The following is a 27,762-nucleotide window of genomic DNA, read 5'->3' on the forward strand; positions in this document are numbered from 1 at the left end:
CGGGTTCTTTTTTAACATTTAAGAATAAATTAGACAGATACATGGATGGGAGGTGTATGGAGGGATATGGTCCGTGTGCAGGTCAGTGGGACTAGGCAGAAAATGGTTCAGCACAGCCAAGAAGGGCCAAAGGGCCTGATTCTGTGCTGTAGTTTCTATGGTTCTATGGTTCTATTTACCTTGGGAAAGCAGAAAGCGGCAATAACTCTGCGCAGTCGGTAGCTGTAAACCTGCAGAAAGCAGAAGAGGATCATCCCGGCCATGGGAAGTAAGGTGAGGTGTATACTGGACCGTGTCATCTTGTGTGGCTTGGGAAGACAGTCTGGCAAGCAAGGAGGACATTATCAATACAGATCTGAGGCACTCAACCAGGAGGTTGCCCCTGTTCCTGATCTTCGACAGCTGGAGTTCAGCAGTTTAATGTCCCCATTTCATCTACTGGGTTACAGGGGATGGGAGGGTTAGGGGGCTGGGAGGAGGGACCTCAGTGGGGTTGGAACTGAGGGGAAGAGAAAGGAGCCACTGTGGGGAGAGGCTGGAATGAAGGACCTCAGTAGGGTAGGAGCTCGAGGAAAGGGGCTTCAGAAAACAAATTTCATGACATATGCCAGTGATATTAAACCTGATTCTGATTCTGGGGTGAGGGCTAGAGGAAGGTGCTTCAGTGTGGAAGGAGCAAGAGGGACAATGAGGGAAGGATGAAGGGACAGAACTGTCCAGAGGGGGGACAGTGAGGGGAGGGGATGAAGGGACAGGACTGTCTGGGGGGGGGTCAGTGGACGAGGGAATGAAGGGACAGGACTGTCTGGGGGGGGTCAGTGGACGAGGGGATGAAGGGACAGGACTGTCCAGAGGGGGGTCAGTGAGGGGAGGGGATGAAGGGACAGGACTGTCCAGAGGGGGGTCAGCGAGGGGAGGGGACGGAGGGATAAGACTGTCCAGCGGAGGGTTAGGTACTTGGAGTGGCTTATATAAAGCACAAGATTAGGCCCTTGCCCCACATTGGACGTGCCTACCGCTGAGCCAAACTGAAGAAAGATTCAGGGGACAAGCTCTCTGTAAGTATTTTGGCAACTGCCTCCACAACCCAATTTCAAGAATTCCTCATTCCTTTCTCTGCCTCCTCCTGCAGCTTGTTCTTTCTGCAAAGGACCGACCGTTCCTCGTGACCTCACACTGGATCGCGGGCAATTGGACTTACGCAAGTTGTTGGACGTTGTCTGGATGTCAGTGGTGGTGTTGAAGGCGGCTACAGCTCTGCGGATTAGGTTGGCCAGGTTGGAGGTCCCACGAACCGTGATCTCCAGATGGTGGCTCTCTGCATAAGGGAAAGCAAGAGCAGAGTGTCTTCTCAAATACCATCATTAGACCATGGTTCATTTGAACCTTTACTCCCTCGTCCTCATACCCAAATAAACCCCTGCCATTAAAAACTCTAACTGCTGGAGAAGCTTAGCGGGTCAGGCAGTGTCTATGAAGGGAAATGGGCTGTGGACATTTCAGTTCGAGACCCTCATCTGGACTGAAGGAGTCAAGGGGAGATAGCCGGTATAAAGTGGTGAGGGAAGGGGTGGGGCAAGGGCTTGCAGGTGACAGGTAGATCCAGGTGAGAGGGAGCGAATCAACACTTTGAGAAGGGAAGAGTGAAGATAATAACAGATGCTGGGAGGAATTTTGGGAGGGAATAATGTCTACTTTGAACATTTTTCTCTTTTACGGAAGTTCTATGAGACCTTTTCTCACAGGATTTCTACACATGTACCGTGGAGAACATTCTGACTAGTTACATCACCAGCTGGTATGAAGGAGCCACTGCACAGGATTGAAAGGGGCTGCAGAGGGTTGTAAACTTAGCCAGCTCCATCATGGACACAAATCTCCCCATTTAAGAGGACAATTAAAGGACATCTTTAATTGGTGGTGCACTGCCTCACTTTTTGTTCTCTTTCTGTACTCCTTATTTATGTTTTTATATATTTCTTATTGTAACCTTTAGTGATTTTTATGCATTGCACTGCACTGTTCCTGCAAAACAACAAATTTCACGATGTATGTCAGTGATAATAAATCTGATTCTAATTCTGTTTCCCCTTTTTCTACTCTTCTCCTGATGTCCACCTATCACCATCCCTTTAAATTCACCAGGGCCTGTTTCCCAAACTCCCTTTAAACACACCCGTTTCCTGGAGTATTTGTTATTCAACTGTGTATCGTCTTAAAACCAGTGAATTGAAATTCTGTTGGAATTTTAGTTATAAGGAAAGGCTGGAGTGTTGGAGGCTGAAAGAAGATCTGATATAGTTTATAAAGTTATGAGAGGATAAACTCTTTCCTCCCAGAGTGGAAATGTCAAATACTGGGAGATATATTTTTAACGTGAGAGGGGAAAAGTTTAAAAGAGATGTGCAGGGCAGGTTTCTTTTTATGCAGAATGGTGGGTGCGTTCCTGCAATGGGCTGTCAGGGGAGATGGTGGAAGCAGATATGATAGTGATATTTATGTGAGGGGGGAGCACCATACTGTGGTAGGGCCAGTGAAGAGGGAGCGCTGTACTGTGGATAGACAGTGAAGAGGGAACACTGCACTGTGGGAGGAGTGTTGAGGAAGGAGCATCGCACAGCAGAAGGGACAGTGAGGAGGGATCGCCACACTGTGGGAGGAACAGTATTGAAGAAATATTACATCATTATGAGATGTTATATTTTGAACAACACATCGTACCCCCCCATCCCATCCTCTCTATGGTATAAACGATCCAACTGGAAGAAGACTTCTCCTTGGAGTCTTGAGACCACCAATTATCCCAATTGTCAGGATATTCCCAGTAAGATCTTACTTTGCAACAAACCCTCAGATTAATTTAAAATGCCTCATTGGCTGATGAGCATCTTGGTGGTTAAAAAGCCATTGAGAAAATATCAGTCCACGTTCTACATTGTCTACTAATCCTTCTCGGAATTGGATGGACCCTCTACCTCATCCCAGGATAAATAACAACAAGGTTGTTAGTCTCCTCCTAGTGAGCATCGGCAGAAACCAGAGCGTTTCTTGGAGTTACCTACGTTTGAAGAGAACTTAATCCAATAGCTCACACTGGACAACAAAGATTTTGCCTCCTGAATATTTTTGGGGGAATCTTGTGGATTTTGGGCTGCTGATCATGAAAATCACTATGAACTTTCCCTATCCTGCACCATTTTCTTTGAAATTCCCTATATTTGTTATTTCAATTCATAATTCAAGTCAGAATAACTAATGCCAAGATTAGGGAAGGCATTGTTGAGGGTCCACAAATCAAACAGGTCATCAATGACAGGTAAGTTGAAGAACTTCTAGTGGGACCGGAGAAAACCACATTGAAGGCATTCGAGGACGTTGTTGAAAATTTTCTTGGCAACTACAGAGCATGAAACTACATGCAGCCAGTTGACAACATGTTTCAACCATTCAAAACCATGAAGTGCAACATGTCACTAAAGAATCATATTCTGCATTCCCGTTTAGACTTCTCCCCTACAAACCTTGGCGCCATCAGTGACGAGCATGGTGAAAGAACAGCATCAGCGCAACTGGAATCCATCAATGCTGGCTGATTATTGTTGGACACTTAAACGAGAAGCCTCAGACACGGAGTACAAACGAAAATCATCAACAAAACCTTTTCAGCTTCGAAGAGCTATTGCAAAGTGTCAGCATCATTATTAAACAGATGAAAGTTAATTTCATGTTTCTCCAAATTCCTAAGTGACAGAAGTAGTCTGAAATTATATTTGTGTTCAATTTCAAGTGCTGTGTTATAAACAAGAACAATTTTGAGGAAGCAACACTTCCAAAAAAAATTTGTTGTCCCGTGTTATTAGAGGTTAATGTTAGACCAAGACTCACCACTGAAGTTGTATTCCAAGTAACTGTGTCTTTGAATGATGTCCAACATTGTGAACAGCAGCCAGTCAAGGACAAAGAGCATGATCAGAACCAGGAGTATCGGAATATGCTGTACAATTCCTATCACCTGTAGGGTACAAATGCACATAGGGGAGGATTAGATCCTGAAGCCTGGCAACCCTCAGGAGATACAGCGTATGGTTTACTTCAGCTGTCAATAATGGTTGTGTGTTTCCAGCTCAAGTTCAAGTTTATGGTCATCTGCTTGTACATACATAAAACCAAATGAAATTACTTTCCTCTGGACCACAGTGCACCCAAAAACATACATTACACAGAGCACTTAAAACAAAATACTACCATAAGTTAATAAAATATAATCAAAAATGTATGTAGTATGTAGCACAGGTACACAGTAAACAGCTCCCTGTCCTAGTAGCGAGACCTCATTGGTGACAGGGTATCCATTAATCTCTCAGCCCGAGGGAAGAAGCTGAAACCCAGTCTGGCAGTCGAGTCCTGACGCTCCTGTACCTCCTTCCTGACAATAGTGGGTCAAAGTGATACTCATACTTTATACTTCATTGTCGCCAAACAATTGATACTAGAACGTACAATCATCACAGCGATATTTGATTCTGCGCTTCCCACTCCCTGGATTACAAATATTAAATATTAAAAATAGTAAAAATTAGTAAATATTAAAAATTTAAATTATAAATCATAAATAGAAAATAGAAAAATGGGAAGTAAGGTAGTGCAAAAAAAACCGAGAGGCAGGTCCGGATATTTGGAGGGTACAGATCAGGATCCGTTCAGCAGTCTTATCACAGTTGGAAAGAAACTGTTCCCAAATCTGGCCGTATGAGTCTTCAAGCTCCTGAGCCTTCTCCTGGAGGGAAGAGGGACGAAAAGTGTGTTGGCTGGGTGGGTCGTGTCCTTGATTATCCTGGCAGCACTGCTCCGACAGTGTGCGGTGTAAAGTGAGTCCACGGACGGAAGATTGGTTTGTGTGATGTGCTGCACCGTGTTCAGGATCTTCTGCAGCTTCTTTCGGTCTTGGACAGGACAACTTCCATACCAGGTTGTGATGCACCCTGGAAGAATGCTTTCTACAGTGCACTATAAAAATTAGTGAGGGTTTTAGGGGACAGGCCAAATTTCTTTAGTTTTCTCAGGAAGTAAAGGTGCTGGTGGGCCTTCTTGGCAGTGAACTCTGCTTGGTTGGACCAAGTCAGGTCATTTGTGATATTGACCCCGAGGAACTTAAAGCTTTTGACCTGTTCCACTTACGCACCACCGATGTAAACTGGGTCGTGCGGTCCGCTACTCCTTCTGAAGTCAACAACCAATTCCTTCGTCTTCGCACCATGCCATCAGGTTCTTAATTTCCTCTCTGTACTCAAACTCATCATTACCCGAGATACGGCCTACAATTGTTGTGTCATCAGCAAACTTATATATTGAGTTTGATGGAAACTTGGCTACACAATCATGGGTGTACAGTGAGTACAGCAGGGGGCTGAGTACACAGCCTTGTGCTCAGAGTGATTGCAGAGGAGAGCTTGTCCCCTATTTTTACAGCCTGGGTCCTGTCTGTGAGGAAGTTGAAGATCTAGCTGCAGATCTGAGTGCTAAGGCCTAGGTTCCGGAGCTTAGGAATCAGTTTATTTGGAATGATGGTATTACAGGCAGAGCTGTAGTCAATGAAAAGGAGCCTTACGTATGCGTCTTTATTCTCCAGGTGTTCTAAGGAGGAATGTAGGGTCAGAGAGATGGCATCTGCCGTTGACCTGTTGCTCCAGTAGGTGAATTGCAAAGCGTCGAGGTTGACCGGTAGGCTGTGGTTGATGTGTGCCATAACCAATCTCTCAAAGCACTTCATAGCAATTGATGTCAGAGCCACAGGTCGATAGTCATTCAGGCATGCCACCTTGCTCTTCTTCAGCACTGGGATTATCGTTGCCTTCTTAAAACACGAGGGGATCTTAGACTGAAGCAAGGAGCAGTTGAAGATGTCAGCAAACGCTCCAGCTAGCTCGCTTGCACAGGCCCGGAGAACCCGTCCTGGGACACCATCTGGGCCCGTCGCCTTCTTTGGATTTATCTGCAGGAAGGCCCTTCTAACGTTCTCCTTGGTGACGATGAATCTCGATGCCACCAGGTCCGGTTCATCCAGAGGGAGCGGGATGCTCCTCTTCTGTTCGAATCTTGCGTAGAATACATTAAGTTCATCAGGAAGAGAAGCACCACAGTTATTGATATTCCCAGCCTTTTCTTTGTGCCCAGTGATCTCATTTAGACCCTGCCAAACTGGCATCCCTCTGGTTAGCCTGGGCTTCCAACTTGGCTCGATATTGCCTCTTGGCACCCATAGTGGCTTTCCGGAGTTCACGCCTGGATTCCGTGTAGCAACTGGTATCCCCGGACCTAAAAGCCGCAGCTCTAGCCTTTAAAAGGGACTTGACCTCATAATTCATCCAAGGTTTCCGGTTAGGGAATACCCGGATTGTCTTGCGAGGCACACAGTCCTCTGTGCATTTCCAAATAAAGTCCGTGACAGCTGAGGCATACTCATCGAGGTTAGCTGCCGAGTCCTTGAATACTAACCAGTCCACCGATTCAAAGCAGTCACAGAGGACCTCATCCGTTTCCTCCGTCCAACGCGACACTACTTTTGACACTGTGACCTCCCGCTTCAGTTTCTGTTTGTAAGCCGGGAGGAGGAGATGGTCCAGTTTTCCAAAGTCAGGTCGTGGGATGGAACGGTAGGCATCCTTGACTGCTGTGTAGCAGTGGTCAAGTATATTCGGGCCTCTAGTGGGGCAGGAGACATGTTGGTATAACTTTGGCAGCGCCTTTCTGAGGTTGCCTGGTTAAAGTCCCCGGCTGTAATGAGCAAAGCCTCCAGATACCTGATCTCAAGTTCACTGATGTTGGCATACAGTATGTTCAGAGCACACTCCACGTCCTTCTGGGGGGAAATGTAGACTGCTGTCAGTACGACCGAGGTGAATTCCCATGGCAGATAGTCGGGACGACACTTCACCGACAGGTGCTCCAGGTCCGGGCTGCAGGAGCTTGTCAGTGCCACTGTGTCCGAGCACCACCCAGTGTTGATCAGTAGGCAGAAACCACTTCCTCTCATCTTGCCCGAAGACGCCTTGCGGCCCATCCGATGGATTGAAAATCCCTCCGGTCGGAAGGCACAGTCGGGGGTGGCAGGGGAGAGCCAGGTCTCAGTGAAACAGAATACACAGCAGTTCTGCATCTCCCTGCAGTAGGTGAGTCTCCCTTTAAGATCATCCACCTTTAAGTGATTATGGGCTGTGTGGTAGGGATCCTCAATAATGACTCAGACCCTTCTTCTACAACCCTCTCAGTAAATGTCAGAAGCAGTGGGGACGGAGTCCCTGGTGATCTTCTTGGCAGCTTTTATATCTATTTTATTATCTCATGGCCTCTCACCACCCGTCACATGCCCACAGGTTTGCTATGGACACTTAACAGCAAAGTTAAGGACAATTCTCCAAATGCCACTGCTGAGGGAGTGCAGCACTCAGGAGGGGCAGTGAGGAGGGAGCTCCACACTGTGTGATACAGCGGCTGGGGAGTGTTGCACTACAGGGAGGGGGCTGAGAGAGAGAATGGAGAGGAGGAGGGAGACAGGGAGGGGCAGTGAGTGGGAGAAAGAAAGATTTGTGGGAGAGTTGTGCAGAGAGAGAGGGTAAGAGTGAGGCAAATGGGAGAGGAAAAGGAAGAGGGAGTGGGGAACAGAGATACTGTGCCTGGGTCAGAGGGTGGGACAATTGTTAAGAGTGGCTATTATGTGCATGAGCTCAGTGAATCCGTGGTGCTTTTGAGATAAATACTTGGGGCTAAGTATTAACCCCACCTCAAACCATCACTCACCAGGGTTCTCAACTCTACCTGGTGGAATTTCAGTTGCCAGGGGAATATCAGATCACGTTTTTCCGCCTTCCTCAAAGGCAGCAGGTATCTCCGATCCTGGAGCAAGAAGCACAGGACATGAACCACGGACGTTAGCATCACTACACAGCCCTGTATCAGTCCCCCACTAATCCCACTGTCCCCCCTCTCTCCCCACAGTCCTGAATCAGTCCCTAAACTAATCCCACTGTCCCACTCTCTCCCCACAGCCCTGTATCAGTCCCCAAACTAATCCCACTGCCCTGCTCTCTCCCCACAGTCCTGAACCAGTCCCCAAACTAATCCCACTGTCCCCCTCTCTCCCCACAGTCCTGAATCAGTCCCCAAACTAATCCCACTGTCCCACTCTCTCCCCACAGTCCTGTATCAGTCTCCAGAATATTCCCACTACTCTGTTCTCTCCCACAAAGATCAAAGTTCAAAATAAATTTATTATCAAAGTACATATATGTCACCTTATACAACCCTGAGATTCATTTTCTTGTGGGCATACTCAATAAATCAATAGAATGATAACTATAACAGAATCAATGAAAGACTGCCCAATTAGGGCGTTCAACTAGAGTGCAGAAGAGAACAAACTGTGCAAATACAAAAAGAAGAAACAATAATAATAAGTAAATAAGCAATAAATATGGAGAACATGAGATGAAGAATCCTAGAAAGTGTGTCCATTGGTTGTGGGAACATTTCAATAATGGGGCAAGTGAAGTTGTCCCCTTTTGTTCAAGGTTTGAGCGGTAATAATTGTTCCTAAACCTGGAGGCGCAAGTATCATTCTCCAAACTAATTCCACTGCCCCACTCTCTCCCACACATCCCTGTATTATTCTCCAAACTAATCTCACTGGCACCACTCTTCAATTCTCTCTGTTCGTGACCCAAGCAGCCTCCTGCCTCCTCCAGTCTTTGTTACGACTGACTGCTCCACACCAATGGCATTGTGCAGTGAATGTCAAACACTGCAGCTCTCCGGGCGAAGTGTTCACTTGTTCAATCTGGCTTAACACTACAATCTCTCAACTGAATCCTCTGTTTCTGTCACTCCCCCACTCGTGGTAATAGCTGCCAGTATCCATAAAGTTGATGGCTAAGTTTGGAAACGAGAGTCAGGAGACGCCAGCCTTATTCACTGTCAGGCAGAAAAGGTTAGGAGGAAATTCAAGGCTAAATCAATGACGAGTTTATTGTCATATACACAAATACATGTCTGCACATGTGCAATGCAAAAGTGCAAAGTTCAAAGTAGATGTCAGAATCCCGAGATTCTGTTTCTTGCAGACACTCACAGTCGTTGTCAGCATCCAAATGTCTCGAGAGATGATGGTGTGACACCTTTTCTGATGGTTCTTGGAGCTGTAGTCTTGGGGCTATTTGTACTTTCTAGAGTGACTGTGCAGCCCCACTCTGGAGTGACAGTCTCTCTCACAGTGGCTGCAGGGGAAGGAGGAAGCTGCTCTGGGTGATGCAGCGCTGGCTTTCCTACTGGCTCTCTCGTTGATGAGCATGTTGGTCCTTGCTATCTCAGCACGTCGCACACTGCTTCTGACAGCGGTCCTCCATGCTGTCCGGTCTTCAACTGTTTCCTCCCATGTGTTGAGGTATCGATGCCTGCCAGCTTCATGTCACGCTTACAGACATCCCTGTAGAGGAGGCATGGTCTTCCTCCTGGGCAGTAACCCTCACTCAGCTCGCCGTGCCGCGCGTCCTTGGGAGTATGTCCCTGGTCCATCCATTTAACATGGCCCACCATCTGAGGCGCCTGTGGCTGAGTAGTGCATGGGTGCTGGTGGTGTCAGCCTGCTGCAGATCCTCTGTGTTGGTGATTCTGCCCTGCAAGATGTGCCTGAGGCAGCGTAGCTGGAACGAGTGTGGCCTCTTCTCTTGGCTGATGCATGGCGTCCAAGCCTCACTGGCGTAGAGGAGTGCGCTGAGTACTGATGCCAGGTACACATGCAGCTTGGTCTTTGTCAGCTGTCTGTTGCTCTACACTCCCTTGTTCAGTCTGGCCATGACAGCTGCAGCTTTGGCAATCCTGCTGTTTACCTCTGCTTCAAGGGATAAGGAGCTGCTGATGACTGACCCAAGATAGGTGAAGGAGTGGACTTCATCAAGAGAGCAACCATCAATAGTGATGTTTGGGGAGATTCAGCACCCTGAGCCATGACGTTTGTCTTCTTCAGACTGATGGTTAACCCAAACTCCTTGCAGGCATGGGTGAAGCTGTTAATCAGTGTGTGATGTCAATACTGCATTATCTGCAAACAGCATCTCGCGGATGAGGGCTGTCCTAACTTTGGTGTTGGAGCACAAGCAAGCGATGTTGAACAGCTTGCCATCAGCTCTTGTGCGAAGGGAGGTGCCCTCAGCGCGGTCTGCGAAAGCACAGTGAAGGAGCCTGGAGAAGAAGGTTCCAAAGAGGGTCAGTGTCTGGACACAACCTTGTTTCACCTCGCTGTTCACTGGAAAGGCATCAGAAGTTGCCCATTGAAGCAGACAGTGCTGTGCATGTCCTTATGGAAGGATGATATGATGCTGCAGTCTTGGAGGGACAGACAATCTTTAGCAGGAGCTTGAAGAGTCTGCCTCTGCTGATGAGGTCGAGCGCCTTGGTCAGATCAATGAAGGCTGTGCACAGTGGCTTCTGCAGCTCTTGGCACTTCTTCTGCAGATGGATCAGTGAGAAGATCATGTCCACTGTAGACCTGCTTGCTCTGAACCTGCACTGGGACTCTAGCTAGACTCTGGAAGCAAGGGTCTGACGTCGTGCCAAGATGACACGGGCGAACACTTTCCCCACAATACAAAGGAGGGTGATGCCACAGCAGTTGTTACAATCACTATGGTCGCCCTTGTTTTTGTACAGTGTGACGATGTTGGCATCTCGCATGTCTTGGGGGACGTGACCTTTCTTTCAGCAAAGACACAGAAGCTTGTGTAGATGATGCAGCAAGGCAGGCTTCCTGCTCTTCAAGACTTCAAGAGGAGCTCCATCTTTCCCTGGAGCTTTTCCACTGGTGAGGCAGTCGATGGCTTTGCTGAGCTCCTCCACAGATAGGAAACACATCAAGCTCTTCCGTGACAGTGCCTCCAGGGCAGCGTCAGTCCCACGTTCCGGGTTGCACACAGCTCCTGGTAGTGCTCTACCCAACGTTCAAGCTGCTTTCTCTGGTCCGTGGTGACTACCCCAGTGTTAGACTTCAGTGGGACTGTCTTGGTGGCTGAAGGGCCTGCTACTGCTATTGATGCCATCATACATCCCTCTTGCATTCTCGCTTTCGGCAGCTGATGGCATTTTGCTGCACAAAATTCAGCCAATGGTTGTCTGCACAACATCGGGCACTTTCTAGCAGCTCTGAGATTGTCACGTGCGCTGCTGCAGGCATTTTGCTTGCAGACCAGCAGGGCTTTTCTTTTGGCCTCAGTCACTTGCTCCATCTCTTCCCAGTGTGCTTTGTACCCATCTGCATTCTTGCACTCCTCTTTCCCAAATGCTGTTATGGCTGAGCTGCAGATGGCATCACAGAATTGTGGCCATTTGGTCACTCAGTAGAGGTACTGTCACCAGAACTGTTCTCCATTGCGGCTTCAAAGGCGTCTGCAAACTGCCGTGCTCTGTCAGAGTTCGCTGTCGCGAGATCAGCCCTTAGTCTTGGAATGATTAGATTATGGGGACACTCAGTCCTCGTTTATTGTTATTTAGAAATGCATGCATTAAAAATGACACAACGTTCCTCCAGTATGATATCACAGAAACACGAGACAGACCAAGACTAAAACTGACAAAAACCACATAATTATAACATATAGTTACAACAGTGCAAAGCAAGACCGTAATTTGATAAGAGCAGACCATGGGCACGGTTAAAAAAAATCTCAAAGTCCCGATAGCCCCAACATCTCACTCTGACGGTAGAAGGGAGAAACTCTCCCTGCCATGAGCTTCCAGCGCCGCAAACTTGCCAATGCAGCATCCTGGAAGCACCCGACCACAGTCCGACTCTGAGTCTGTCTGAAAACTTCGAGCCTCCAACCAGCCCTCCAACACCGAGCACTGAGCACCATCTCTGCCGTGCGCTTTGACCCCGGCCACCGAGCAACAAGCAAAGCCAAGGATTCGGGGCCTTCCCCTCCGGAGATTACGGATCACACAGTAGCAATGGCAGCGAAACAGGCATTTCAGAAGTTTCACCAGATGTTCCTCCGTGTTCTCACGTCTGCCTCCATCAAATCAGAATTATACACGGCACCCAACTTGACAGATAACAGATATTCATCACTGGCAAGGCCACATGCGCTGCGTCGTGCCGCCATCTTCTCCTCCTCCTTTGGCATTAGTCCCACTCTACTGACAACGAGGGAGCAGTCTGTGTCACAACCCGCACCATGGTAGCAGCAAGTGCTAAGGACACTGTTCGGGTCCCTGGGCCTGGTGATGATAGGGTCGAGCTGATGCCAGTGGTGGGACCGTGGATGTCTCCAGGAGACCTTGTGCCGTTCCTCACACTGAAAACACGTGTTGGTGATGCACTGTCCATGATGGCAGCACAGCTCTAGCAGTCTCTGCCCGTTCTCGTTCATCTTGCCGACACCATGATGACCAAGGCAAGAAGGCCATGCATGCTTCATGGTCAGCTCCAGCTCTAGTACTGAAGTCTACCAGCAGGTACAATCCATTACTGCTTGGGATTCTGGATCTTGCCTCAGCCAGAGCCTTATAGAACTGATCTTTGGCCTCTGGTGAAGAACACAGTGTCAGGGCAAAGATGCTCAGGAGGTTTATGGGGCCGGAAAGTAACGATAAGTGGAGAGCAAGGATTCTTTCTATTCCGTCTATTGGTGGTTTCATGGTGGTGAAGATAGAATTCTTTTTTTTAGATTATGAAGACATGTAGTCCTCTTTTATTGTCATTTAGTAATGCATACATTAAGAAATGATACAATATTTCCTCCGGTGTGATATCACAAAACACAGGACAGACCAAGACTGAAAAAACTGACAAAACCACATAATTATAACATATAGTTACAACAGTGCAACAATACCATAACTTGATGAAGAAGTCCATGAGCACAGTAAAAAGTTCAAAGTCTCTCAAATGTCCCACATCTCACGCAGACGGGAGAAGGAAGAAAAACTCTCCCTGCCATGCCCAACCACAGTCCGACTCTGAGTCATCCGAAAACTTTGAGCTCTGATCAGCTCTCCGACACAGAGTACTGAGCATCATTTCTGTCTGAACGATTTGACCTCAACCTCGGTCGCCAACAGCAGGCAAAGCCGGGGATTTTGAGGCCTACCCTCCGAAAGATTCCCAACCACGCAGTAATGACAGCAGCGAACAAGCGTTTCAGAAATTTCTCCAGATGTTCCTCTGTGCTTTCACGTCCATTCTCCATCAATCAGAATTGTCCACGGCCCCATCTAACAGATACGATATCATTTTTCACCGGAGGGCCGCGCACGCGCAGGCGCACTGCTCTCTCTCCTCCCTCCCTTAACTGCAAAACCAACCCCATACTGCCTTGGGTTTTCACGAGGGAGACCGGGCCAAAAGAAAGTACAATTGGACTGTCTGATGGAACCGTCATCCGCCAGACGGGTCTCCTGGAGACAGGAAATGTCGATATTCAGCCGAGTGAGCTCCCTGTCAATGACTGCTGTTTTGTGGGCATTGTTGATCTGTTGGAGGTCTTCAGTCAGTCCAGGACACACGGTCCAGATGTTCCAGCTTGCGAGGCGAAGAGCTGCCATCTTCCTAGTTTTAATCCTTCTACCTGGTGCTTGCCTGTCGAGGTGAACTCTGAGCCCCAGGTACCCAGTGAGGCAGGCAAGTTAGTGGCAGGACAGCACCTTACTGGCTGGGGGCTGCCCAACCTGAGGCAGGCAGTATATGTCCATTGAGATGCAATGATCTCTTCCACCATCAGAAGTGGCCCCTGACACTCATTTCCTGCACCAATCGGATGAGTTTATAACTGGTAACTGCCACTTCCCGGGTTGTGCCAATATCTTGCAACATCCCTCCTTAGTGCCACAGGCTGGGCGAGGGGATATAGAGGTCTGGGGCTGCCCTAACGTCAAGACCCCCTCCTCGGTGTTGCTGGCAGAGTCTAACAGAAAGGGAGAACCAATACAGCTGGTGCCAGCTCTGCTGCAGGAGTTACCCGAAGGTGATGTAGTAAGACATTCATCCGCCTTAGGTCTCAACTCCAGATTTTATGTCGGGGTTTACTCCTTTAGCCTTTGCTTTTCCCAAGGCAGACACAAGGCAGTGCGACTATTTACCCGTCACTTTGATGGCGCTGCTGGCAATGATTTCCTCAGTGGTTTCTCCATAACCTCTGGAAACGACACTAGCCTCATTGAGAGTTGGTTCAGAAATCAGCAGTTGGTGGAGCAATGGTGATCTCCGAGGCTCAGCCACCGCACACCGCCCCCAGCCGAGCCCCGAGTCCGGGCCGGCTGCACTGCCAAGTCTCCACACCCTCCCGCCGGCCGGTCAGCACCTCATCCTCTGCCTGGGCCACCAGGCCGACCCCACTGACCTGCAGCTGATCCCGGGCTGGGCCAATAAACCCATCTTGCAGCCCTCGCCGAAATTAGTCCCCTCTCCACCTTTATCAACCCCTCCGCAATTACTGGATTGTCCCCTCATTACCACCCCCTATCTACCGGGCTCTTCAACGTTTTTGCTCAGCAGAGGCTATTCCCCCTCAGAACCGACATGCTGACCGATATCCTCCCCACGTCCCAGTCCTTTTCCCTCCACCCCCTTGTGACCCCCCCCATTACAGTACTGATCTTTCTCCAAATCCCAGGACTGAACCGCCCTCCCAGTACCAATCCCGAGCATTCCTCTCCCCCAGCTACGGTACCTCCTCTGCCCATAAACTAATCACCCAATGCCAATCTACTTCCCCAATGACATTCCACTAGCCCGATCTCTATCCCCCTGATACTGACTCCCTTCCCCACCGGGTACTGACTGCTGACCGACGAACTGGCTTACAGGTCCGGGCCTGCCCTGCCACGAGGTCTCCACACCCTCCTGCCCGCCGGTCAGTGCCACATCCTCTGCCTGGGCCTCCAGGCCGACCCAACCGCCCCACACCCATTCGGTGGCGCCAGCGCCATTCCCTCAGCGCAGAAGAACGAAGAAATACAATAGAGTCGATGAGAAACTACACAGAAACAAACAGACCAAATGGGCCAAAAACAAAAGATACAATAATAATAGTGATAAATAAATGGTAAATAAATAATAGTGAGTCCTTGAAATTGAGCCCATAGTTTGAGGAATCAGTACAGGTGAGGAGAGTGAAGTTATCTGCAATTCAGGAGCCTCACACATCAAAGTTGCTGGTGAACACAGCAGGCCAGGCAGCATCTCTAGGAAGAGGTACGGTCGACGTTTCGGGCCGAGACCCTTCGTCAGGACTCGTTCTGGAGCCTTATGGTTATAGGCTTAGGGTCATTAATTGTTAGTCTATAACTATAAGGCTCTTGAACCAGGAAGCCTTACCATCCAGTAGCACTTACATCCACTGTGATGAAGTGTTTTGAGAAACATATCAACTCCTGCAACGGAAACGACTTAGATCAGCTTCAGTTTGTCTACCAGCACGAGTCCGCGGCAGATGCCATTTCATTGATTCTTCGCTCAACCCTGCAACATCTGGACAGCAAAGATGCATAGATCAGGATGGTCTTTATCAACTTCAGCTCAGCTCAGCTCTGTCATCTCCTCAAAACTAATCAATAAGACCATAAGACAAAGGAGCAGAAGTCGGCCATTCAGCCCATCGAGTCTGCTCCGCCATTCTATCAGGAGCTGATCCATTCTCCCATTTAGTCCCACTCCCCCGCCTTCTCACCATAACCTTTGATGACCTGGCTACTCAGATACCTATCAATCTCCACCTTAAGTACACCCAATGACTTGGCCTCCACTGCTGCCCGTGGCAACAAATTCCATAGATTCACCACCCCCTGACTAAAAAAAATTTCTTCACATTTCTGTTCTGAATGGGCGCCCTTCAATCCTTAAGTCATTCCCTCTCGTACTAGACTCCCCCATCATGGGAAACAACTTTGCCACATCCACTCTGTCCATGCCTTTCAACATTCGAAATGTTTCTATGAGGTCTCCCCTCATTCTTCTAAACTCCAAGGAATACATTCCAAGAGCGGACAAACGTTCCTCGTATGTTAACCCTCTCATTCCTAGAATCATTCTAGTGAATCTTCTCTGTACCCTCTCCAACATCAGCACATCCTTTCTTAAATAAGGAGACCAAAACTGCCCACAGTACTCCAGATGAGGTCTCACCAGCGCCTTATAGAGCCTCAACATCACATCCCTGCTCCTATACTCTATTCTTCGAGAAATGAATGCCAACATTACATTCGCCTTCTTCACCACCGACTCAACCTGGAGGTTAACCTTAAGGATATCCTGTACGAGGACTCCCAAGTCCTAAGCTACAAGTCCTAGGTATCAATAGCTCCTCAGTCAGTTGGATTGGCAACATCTCCTCCACAATCTCCATCAGCACACATGCACCACAAGGCTGTGTGCTTAGGCTCTACACACTTCATATTTATGACTGTGAGGCTAAGCACAGCTCCATTACCAAATGAAAGTTTGCTGACAACACTATGGTTATTGGCTGAATCAAAGGTAGTGACAAATCAGCACATAGGAGGGAGATTGAAAATCTGGCTGAACAACAACCTCTCACTCAATGTCAGTAAGACCAAGGAGCTGATTATTGACTCCAGGATGAGGAAACCAAAGGTCCCATGAGCCAATCCTCATCAGGGGATCGGAGGTGGAGAGAGTTAGCAACTTTAAATTCCTCATTGTTATCATTTCAGAGGATCTGTCCTGGGAGACCATGCAAGAAGAGGTCAAGTGAAGGAGGCCACCAAGAGACCTATGACAACTCTGGAGGAGTTACAAGCTTCAGTGGCTAAGATGGAAGAATCTGCACAAACAACAACTGTTGCCCGGGTGCTTCACCAGTCGCAGCTTTATGAGAGAGTGGCAAAGAGAAAGCCACTGTTGAAAAAAACTCACCCAAATCTCTTACTAACTCTTCCTTCAGTTAGTCCTGACAAAGGGCCTGAAACGTCGACTGCACCTCTTCCTAGAGATGCTGCCTGGCCTGCTGCGTTCACCAGCAACTTTGATGTGTGTTGCTTGAATTTCCAGCATCTGCAGAGTTCCTGTTGTTCACATGAAATCTCGGCTAGAGTTTGCCAGAAGGAATGTGTGAGACTCTGAAGTCAGCTGGAAGAAGTTTCTATGGTCTGATGAAACCAAAATTGAGCTTTTTGGCCATCAGACTGAACGGTATCTTTGGTGTAAGCCAAACAACACATATTATCAAAAACACACCATCCCTACCATGAAGCATGGTGGTGGCTGCATCATGCTGTGGGGATGCTTCACTGCAGCAGGCCCCGGAAGGCTTGTGAGGGTAGAGGGTAAAAAGAATGCAGCAAAATACAAGGAAATCCTAGAGGAAAACCTGATGCAATCTGCAAGAGAACTGCAACTTGGGAGAAGGTTTATTTTCCAGCAAAACAATGACTCCAAGCATAAAGCCAAAGCTACACAGGAATGGCTTAAAAACAATAAAGCGAATATCCTGGAGTGGCCAAGTCAGAGTCCAGACCTCAATCCAATTGAGAGTTTGTGGCTGGACTTGATAAGGGCTGATCACACATAATCCCAATGCAATCTGACAGAGCTTGAGCAGTTTTGCAAAGAAGAATGGGGAGAAATCGCAGTGTCCAGATGTGCAAAGCTGATAGAGACCTATCCACACAGACTCAAGGCTGTAATTGCTGCCAAAGGTGCATCTACTAAATACTGACTTGAAGGGGGTGAATACTTATGCAATCAATTATTTTGTGTTTATATTTGTAATTAATTTAGATCACTTTGTAGAGATCTGTTTTCGCTTTGACATGAAAGAGTCCTTTTTGTTGATCAGTGTTTTAAAAAAGCCAAATTAAATCCACTGTGACTCGATGTCGTAAAACAATAAAATGCGAAAATTTCCAGGGATGGGGGGGAGGGTGAATACCTTTTATAGGCTCTGTATAGGTCACAATACACAACCCCGAGATTTGTTTTCTTGCTGGCATACACAGTAAATCCAAGAAACACAATAGAATCAGTGAAAGACTGTGTCCAACAGGACTGACAAACAATCAACATGCAAAGAACAACAGAATGTGCAAACACAAAAGAGAATAAAAATAATACCTGTTCCTAAATCTGATGGTGTGGTGTGGGAGCAAAGGCTTCTGTACCGTCTTGTTAATGGCAGCAGCGAGGAGAGAGCATGGTCTGCATGGTAGGGGTCATCGATGATGGATGTTACCTTCTTGAGGTACACACACACACACACACACACACATGCAGAGTTCACACGTTCTCCTTGTGAAACCGTGGGTTTCCCCAGGTGCTCTGGCGTCCTCCCACATACGAATGATAATTGCGCACTACAAATTGCCCTCAAATCAGGTTCGTGGTTTAAAACATAAATGGGTGTTGCTGAGCATGTGAGAGAGAATATGTTGGAGTGGAGGGAAATAGGGCTGGTGGGATTGGTGCTCTGGATTCAAGTATGGAAGCAATGGACCAAATGGACTCCTTATGCAGTACTTCTTGCTATTTGCCCCTTGGACTGTGTCCCAGCAGGGTACTTTGGGGAAGGGGTTGTTAGGAAGTTGTGTGTAGTCTGCAGTGCAGGTGCTGGAGATACTCAGCAGGTGGACCAGCTTCTGTGAGAAGAAAAGCAGTGTTTTCGATTTCGTGTCAAAGATCAGACCTGCCAAGTATTCCCAGAATTTATTGTTTTCACTGCCAGTTTGAATGGTTGACTCTGCCTCAAAACACTGCCTCAAAAAGATCATCAAAAACCCCCAACATTCAGCCCACGCCAATTTCTCACAGCCCCCATCGGGCATGAGGTACAGAAGCCTGAAGTCCCACACCACCGGGTTCACAGCTACCTCCCTTCAACCATTCAGTTCTTGAACCAACCAGCACAACCCTAATCACCACCTCTGTATAGCAACACTGTGACCACTTTGCACTACAATGGACTTTATTTTTGTTCTAGTTGCCCTCTTCCTAGTACAAATTGTGTATGATTCATGTGTAGTTGTGTATCAATTTTTGTTCTATGTTTTATTTAGTTTAGTTAGCCATTTGATTACTAATTGAATTAGTTCAACACAAAATTATGGGCCAAAGGGACTGTTTGTGTGTTATACTGTTCTATGTTTAATTTCTGTTTCTCTTGTAAATGCTGCTTTTTGATGCTATGCCTCAGTGATAGTCATAGTCATACTTTATTGATCCCGGGGGAAATTGGTTTTCGTTACAGTTGCACCATAAATAATAAATAGTAAAATAGTTAAATAGTAATATGTAAATTATGCCAGTAAATTATGAAATAAGTCCAGGACCAGCCTATTGGCTCAGGGTGTCTGACCCTCCAAGGGAGGAGTTGTAAAGTTTGATGGCCACAGGCAGGAATGACTTCCTGTGACGCTCAGTGTTGCATCTCGGTGGAATGAGTCTCTGGCTGAATGTACTCCTGTGCCCAACCAGTACATTATGTAGTGGATGGGAGACATTGCCCAAGATGGCATGCAACTTGGACAGCATCTCTTTTCAGACACCACCGTCAGAGAGTCCAGTTCCATCCCCACGGCATCACTGGCCTTACAGATGAGTAAGGCCTTACGATGCTTTTGCAAGTAAGATTTTCATCACACCTGTACTCAGACAGATAACAATAAACTCGACTTTGATTTTGATCCTGCAGAAACTTCACTCCAACATGCTTACCATGATCCTGCGCCTGGCATCAATCTGTCGAAAGTACGTACCGATGTAAATATTGTCATAACGGGTGTCCTTGTTGAAGTTATAGGTGTACAGAAAGGCTCTGGGTACAGGGGAGATAGAATGATTTTGATTATATCCAGTCAGAGACAGAGAAACACGTTCAAGCTTGAATTTAGTTGTCATTCAACCATATGTGAATATCCTTGAATACAGCCAAACAAAACAGCATTCCTCCAGGGCCAATGCACAAAACACAGAACCAACAGTCATACACAGCACAATGCACACACAGCGTGTATATGACAGCAGCAAACACAGTCACATAAAATATAGAACAAGAACATAGACTATGGAACAGTACAGCACAGGCACAAGCCACTCAGCCCACAGTGTTGTGCTGAACCAGCTAAAAAGCAAATCAAAAACACCCAAACTCTAATCCATCCGACCTACGCAATGTCTATATCCCTCCATCTTCCTATCCAAACATCTCTTAAAAGCCTCTAATTTACCTCTACCACACCAGGCAGTGGCATCCACCGCTCTGAGTAAAAAACTTACCCCTCACATCCCCCTTGAACCCACCCCCCTTTCAGCTTCAGTGCATTCCCTCTGGTATCAGACATTTCAACCCTGGGAAACAGATGCACCCTGCCTACTCTATCTATACCTCTCATAATCTCGTAAACCTCAATCAGGTCTCCCCTCAGCCTTCGACGCTCCGGATAAAACAGCCCAAGTTTATCCAGCCTCTCATGATAGCACATGCCCCCCTAAACCAGGCAGCGTCCTGGTAAACTTGTTCTGCCCCCTCTCTAAAGTCTCAATATCCTTCCTATAGTAGGATGACCAGAACTGTATGCAATACTCCAGATGTGGCCTAACCAGAACTTTATAAAGTTGCAACATAACCTCCTGACTTTTGAATTTAATGTCTTGACTAATAAAAGCCTTCTTAACCACCTTATTGACCCGTACAGCCACTTCCAGGGGCTTTGAACTTGGATCCCAAGATCTCTCTGCTCAGCAACACTGTTTAGGATCTTGGCCTTAATAATGTGCTGCGTCCTTGAAATTGCCCTACCAAGGTGCAACACCTCACATTTATCCGAGTTAAACTCCATCTGCCTTTTCTCAGCCCACATCTGCACCTGATCCATATTGTGCTGTATTCTTTGCCAGTCTTCTGCACTATCCAGAACACCAGACTTGGTATCATCCACAAATTTACTAACCCACCCAAGTACATATTCTTCCAGGTCATTTATATACATCACAAACAGCACAAATCCCTGTGGAACTCCACTAATTACAGACCTTCAGTTCTAACAAGTCCCTTCAACTCACCCCTCTATTGTCTTATGCACAAGCCAGTTCTAAATCCAAACAGCCAATTTGCCACGAACCACATGCATCTTAATCTTCTAGGTTAGTTCCCATGAGGGACTTGGCCAAATGCCTTACTAAAGTCCATGTATATAACATCCACTGCCTTATCCTCATCAAAGTCTCTTGTCACCTTGTCAAAAAACTCAATTTAGTTGGTAAGGCACAAAGCCATGCCTGCTCTCCCTAAATAGGCCATGGGTTTCCAATTGCTCATATATCCCATCTCTAAGAATTTTCTCCAGCAATTTCACTTCAACTCTGTGGTCTACAGTTCGCAGGGTTTTCCCTTGTTCCCTTCTTAGCCACTCGCCAGTCCTCCAGGACTTCGCTGTGGCTAGAGAGGACATGAAGATACTGGTCAAGGGCCCAACAATCTCTTCTTTTGCCTCCCTCAACAACCTGAGGTAAATCTAGTCAGGCCCTGGGGACTTATCCACCTTCATACAACTTATGAGGTCCAACACTTCCTTCTCTGTGACCTCTAAATGCCCTAATGTATTTACACAGTCAGCACTGATCTCGTGGTTCTCCATTTCCTTTTCCTTGGCAAATACTGAAGCAAAGTACTCATTAAGTACCTCATACACACCCAAGCAAATATTCCCCTCTTTATCCAACTCCCCTCCCCTCTTTTACCTTCTCATCTATGTTTTCTAAAACTTCAAAAACCTGGTACATTAAACACCCATTCCTCAGCGGTCCCACCCTCTTCCTAGTTACACTCTTACTCTCGATATACAGTATATATAGAATGCCTTGGGATTCACCTTAATCCCACTCGCTAAGGACTTTTCATGGCCCCTCCTGGTCTTCCTCATTCCGTTCTTTAGTTCTCTTCTAGCTTCTTTATACTCCTCATGTGCTCCGTTTGATCCTGACTTCCAAAGCTTTACACACTTTTCCTTTTTCTTCTTGACTAAATTCATCACCTCTCTGGACATCCAAGGTTCTCTTCTCTTTCCATCCCCATCCTTCCTTCTAACAGGAACATACCTTTCCCGTACCCTGTGCAGTTGATCTTTAAACACCCTCCATATGTCTTTTGCGGACTAGAAAAAAAGTTGTTTCCAATTAACGCTTCTTAGTTCCTGCCTAATGCCCGTGTTATTTGACCTACTCCAAGTTAAAACTCTTCCATAAGACCATACCTATCCTTATCTACAGCTATCCTGAAAGTTAAGGAGGAGTCGTGATCTCTGTTCCCTAACTGTTCACCCAGTGAAAGGTCAGTCACCTGGCCAAGCTCATTACCCAACACCAGGGCCAGTACAGCCCCTCCTCTCATTGAAAAGTCCACATGTTGATTTAAGAAATCTTCCTGGATACACTTCACACATTGGAAGGATGTGGAAGCATTGGAAGGGGTACAGAGGAGATGTACCAGGATGCTGCCTGGTTTAGAAAGTATGCATTATGATCAGAGATTAAGGGAGCTGGGGCTTTACTCTTTGGAGAGAAGGAGGATGAGAGGAGACATGATAGAGGTGTACAAGATAATAAGAGGAATAGATAGAGTGGATAGCCAGCGCCTCTTCCCCAGGGCACCACTGCTCAATACAAGAGGACATGGCTTTAAGGTAAGGGGTGGGAAGTTCAAGGGGGATATTAGAGGAAGGTTTTTTACTCAGAGAGTGGTTGGTGCGTGGAATCCACTGCCTGAGTCAGTGGTGGAGGCAGATACACTAGTGAAGTTTAAGAGACTACTAGACAGGTATATGGAGGAATTTAAAGTGGGGGCTTATATGGGAGGCAAGGTTTGAGGGTCAGCACAACATTGTGGGCCGAAGGGCCTGTACTATTCTGTACTATTCTATGTTCTATGTTTATTCTGCCCCATCTAAACCCCTCGCACTAAGGAGAACCCAGTTTATATTAGGGAAGTTGAAATTCCCCATGACATAAAGTCATATTATTTTTTCATTTTCCCTTAATCTGATTACACATCTGTTCCTCAATAGTCATAGTCATAGTCATACTTTATTGATCCCGGGGGAAATTGGTTTTCGTTACAGTTGCACCATAAATAATAAATAGTAATAGAACCATAAATAGTTAAATAGTAATATGTAAATTATGCCAGTAAATTATGAAATAAGTCCAGGACCAGCCTACTGGCTCAGGGCGTCTGACCCTCCAAGGGAGGAGTTGTAAAGTTTGATGGCCACAGGCAGGAATGACTTCCTATGACGCTCTGTGCTGCATCTCGGTGGTATGAGTCTCTGGCTGAATGTACTCCTGTGCCCACCCAGTACATTATGTAGTGGATGGGACACATTGTCCAAGATGGCATGCAACTTGGACAGCATCCTCTTTTCAGACACCACCGTCAGAGAGTCCAGTTCTGTCCCCACAACATCACTGGCCTTTCAAATGAGTTTGTTGATTCTGTTGGTGTCTGCTACCCTCAGCCTGCTGCCCCTGCACACAACAGCAAACATGATGGCACTGGCCACCACAGACTCGCAGAACATCCTCAGCATCGTCCGGCAGATGTTAAAGGACTTCAGTCTCCTCAGGAAATGGACACGGCTCTGACACTTCTTGTAGACAGCCTCAGTGTTCGGCCTCAATGTCCTGGTGGCTATTAGTGGGTCTGCAGTCCAATCCCACCAGTATGATTGCATCCCTCCTATTCCTGAGTTCCACCCAAATGGACTTGGTGTCTGACTCCTCCCTGAGTGTCGCTGTCATATTGTCCCTGATTAGCAGTGCAACTCCCTCCCCTCTTCTACATTCTCCTCTGTCTTTTCTAAATCTTCAAACACCTGGTGCCCCCATTCCTGTTATTTCCTGTTACATCATAGCTGTTACTTTGATGTTGCCTTTCTCCTTTCTGTCCCCCGAACTACTGAGTCCCCTAAAACAACTGCACTACCTAACTTTACCCTTTCCTTCGAGCCTCAGAGCCGGCCACAGTGCCCAGCTGCTGCCGTCATGATCTAATAGGTCATCCCCCCCACAGAAGCATCCAAAAGGTATACTCTTTACTGATAGGAATGGACACAGAGGCTTCTTAATCCCCTTAATCCCAGGTGTTCACCCATTTACTGTCCGAAGCCTGTAGTCTAGGTGTTTCAACTATAACTTCTTAAAAAATGATATTATATTATCAAAAATATAATACATCCCAAGCCCCTGAGCATCATGTTCTGTAGATTGATGGTGTATGGATGGTGTCAGCACAGGGAAGTACACAAAAGGGAATAGTACTGATGGGCGGCTTGGAAAATTCATATATCAGCCAAATGACTTCCTTGTAAATGGTGTATGAAATCATTATGTTTAACCATAGGAAATGGTTGTTTGACAGCAGGGGTCATTTCAAACAGACTATTGTGTAACCTTAATCTTGTTAACAATGACAGTTGGCATTAGCAGAACACTGCATTCACAACGGCCATAGGGTAGACTTCGGGGGCACAAAACTACTGTGCCATGCCAATGGCTTTGGGATGCTTGGTAAAGGAAGACATTGAAATACGACTAGAGGAAAAGAATTTTTAAAAAGAAGTAGGTCTTGCTCTATGTAAGAACTAGAATTCAATTGTAAACAAGGTGGGAGAGTGGAAACCTGATTGGATGAGGACTAACCATCAGGAGGGATGGACTAAGGGGGTATAAATACCACTGGAATAGACTTAACTGGGCATCATCCCTGAGGAAGATGGCAGAGTTTGTCATTGAGATGTCGGTTATAATTGATACATGCGCACACACAAATAAAACACACACATGCATACACACTCAAAATCACTCACACATGCATACACACTGAAACTCACATATAGACATGTATACACTTTCAAATGCAGACACACACATGCCTGCACACTCACACACACATGCAAACACACTCAAACTCGCACACACATGCATACTCTCTCAAACTCACATACGCACATGCATACACACGCAAACTCGCACATACACATGCATACACACAGCCAAACTCACACTTACATACACACTCAAACTCACACATACATGCATACAGATACACAGACACCAGACACACACACAAGACGCACACAAGGCTCTCAGCAAGATGCTTCTCTTCAAGAGCTCCTTACACACACAGTCACAGACACACATACATAGGCACAAGGTGCGCGCGCGTGCACACGCACACACAAAGTGCTGGAGATCAATATTGAACTCAGATCTCTGGAGAGATGAGGCAGTGGATTCTACCTCCTGCAGCACTGGGCCACCCCACTCCTCCTTGCCCTGGGTTAAGGACAGTTCCTCTCCGTCTGACCTCACGGACTTCAAACAATTTTGTTGTAGAGACGAGGCCACAACAGTACACTTACGAGATAAAGAGGATGAAGAAGGAGAGCGATATCAGTAGCTTGATCACAAAAGTGAATTTCTCCAAGAGGGTTCTTTTCTTCAACAGCTCTTCATGCACGGTCTGAGTAATTTCAGCCCTGGTAACATTGGCTCCAAGTATCGACTCCTGCTCTACTTTCTAAATAGTGGAGAGATGAACAAGTGCCAGCTTATGTCAGGAGATCCACGCAAGGTACCCATCAGCCATCAACAGGCATGTTGAGAAGAAAGACAAACAGGAAGGAGGCCAGCTTACCCATTGCCTGCATAGCCAACATGGTGGAGGAGATCAATAAAGTGCTGATGGAAAGTCCTAAAACTGAACCATAGATTCTGTTTCGTTTTCTGTTTTGCTTTTTTTCATTGGTTTAGCTGAGAAGTGGGCTGAGTTCCACTGGGACTGAGTTCAGTAGGATTGAATGAGAAGTGGTGGGTTCTATTGGATTTGACTTCAGTAGGAGTGAATGGGAAGGGGTGGGTCCCATTGGGAGTGTGGACGGTGGGAGTGAATGGGAAGGGATGGGGTCCCATTGGGAATGTGGACGGTGGGAGTGAATGGGAAGGGGTGGGGTCCCATTGGGAGTGAATGGGAAGGGGTGGGTCCCATTGGGAGTGTGGACGGTGGGAGTGAATGGGAAGGGGTGGGTCCCATTGGGAGTGTGGACGGTGGGAGTGTATGGGAAGGGATGAGTCCCATTGGGAGTGTGGATGGTGGGAGTGAATGGGAAGGGGTGGGCTCCATTGGCAGTGTGGATGGTGGGAGTGTATGGAATGTGAATGGCCAGTTTTTTTTTCTCACAATAATAATAATATAGTGTAGTGTTCATACAAATGATGTAGTTAAAAGTTCTTTATAATGGAATAAAGAAAAACATAAATGACCTCATGCCCCTGTAGTTCCCTTTATTTCACTATAATGCTGATGCATCTGATTTTACCTTCATCCTCTCAAACTGCACGGAGAATTCTATCATATCATGATCACTACCTCCAAAGGATTCCTTTACCTTAAGCGCAGGATAGATCCATCCCAAAGAAGTATTGAACAGGAGGAAGATGCACCTGTGACTGATAAGGGAAGTTAAAAGCAGCATTAAAGGAAAAGAGAGGGTATATAATAGTGCAAAATTTACTGGGAAGTTAGAGGATTGGGAAGCTTTTTAACAAAACACCAGAAGGCCACTAGAAAAGCCATGAGGAGAGAAAAGAAATAAGAAGATAAGTAAGTCAATAATATCAAAGAGGAGACCAAGGGTTTTTTTTCAGATATATCAAGAGTAAAAGAAAGGCAAGAGTGGATATTGGGCTGCTGGAAAATGGCACCAGAGAGGAAGTAATGGAGGACAAATTCAGTAAGTATTTTGCATCCGTCTTCACTATGGAAGACAGCAGCAGTATGCCAGACATTCAAGATTGTCAGGGGGGCAAAGTGGGTGTAGATGCTATTACTAAGGAGAAGGTGCTTGGGAAACTGAAAGGTCTGAAGGTAGATAAGTCACCTGAACCAGATAGACTACCTATTGGCTCAGGGTGTCTGACCCTCCAAGGGAGGAGTTGTAAAGTTTGATCGCCACAGGCAGGAATGACTTCCTATGACGCTCTGTGTTGCATCTCAGTGGAATGAGTCTCTGGCTGAATGTACTCCTGTGCCCACCCAGTACATTATGTAGTGGATGGGAGACATTGTCCAAGATGGCATGCAACTTGGACAGCATCCTCTTTTCAGACACCACCGTCAGAGAGTCCAGTTCAATCCCCACAACATCACTGGCCTTACGAATGAGTTTGTTGATTCTGTTGGTGTCTGCTACCCTCTACCTGCTGCCCCAGCACACTACAGCAAACATGATAGCACTGGCCACCACAGAACATCCTCAGTATCGTCCAGCAGATGTTAAAGGACCTCAGTCTCCTCAGGAAATAGAGACAGCTCTGACCCTTGTTGTAGACAGCCTCAGTGTTCTTTGACCAGTCCAGTTTATTGTCAATTCATATCTCCAGGTATTTGTAATCCTCCACCATGTCGACACTGACCCCCTGGATGGAAACAGGGGTCACCGGTACCTTAGCTCTCCTCAGGTCTACCACCAGCTCCTTAGTCTTTTTCACATTAAGCTGCAGATAATTCTGCTCACACCATGTGACAAAGTTTCCTACCGTAGCCCCGTAGCCTCATCTCCCTTGCTGATGCATCCAACTATGGCAGAGTCATCAGAAAACTTCTGAAGATGACAAGACTCTGTGCAGTAGTTGAAGTCCGAGGTGTAAATGGTGAAGAGAAAGGGAGACAAGACAGTCCCCTGTGGAGCGCCAGTGCTGCTGATCACTCT

At 46.9% G+C, this 27,762-nt stretch overlaps 1 protein-coding gene across 1 annotated transcript in view; it reads right to left on the reverse strand.

Annotated features, from left to right (window-relative positions):
- Positions 1-27,762, reverse strand: part of dcst1 (DC-STAMP domain containing 1) — a 52,560-nt gene that overhangs the window by 7,349 nt on the left and 17,449 nt on the right. The window contains exons 6-11 of the mRNA XM_072251694.1: positions 25,414-25,571; positions 19,712-19,811; positions 7,798-7,893; positions 3,886-4,012; positions 1,202-1,318; positions 180-322 (exon numbers count right to left, since the gene is read on the reverse strand). Of these exons, the coding sequence (XP_072107795.1) occupies positions 180-322; positions 1,202-1,318; positions 3,886-4,012; positions 7,798-7,893; positions 19,712-19,811; positions 25,414-25,571 (741 nt within the window). The remainder of the gene's footprint in view (positions 1-179; positions 323-1,201; positions 1,319-3,885; positions 4,013-7,797; positions 7,894-19,711; positions 19,812-25,413; positions 25,572-27,762) is intronic.

This window comes from Mobula birostris, chromosome 2, assembly GCF_030028105.1.
Source record: "Mobula birostris isolate sMobBir1 chromosome 2, sMobBir1.hap1, whole genome shotgun sequence".
Lineage (NCBI taxonomy): Eukaryota > Metazoa > Chordata > Chondrichthyes > Myliobatiformes > Myliobatidae > Mobula > Mobula birostris.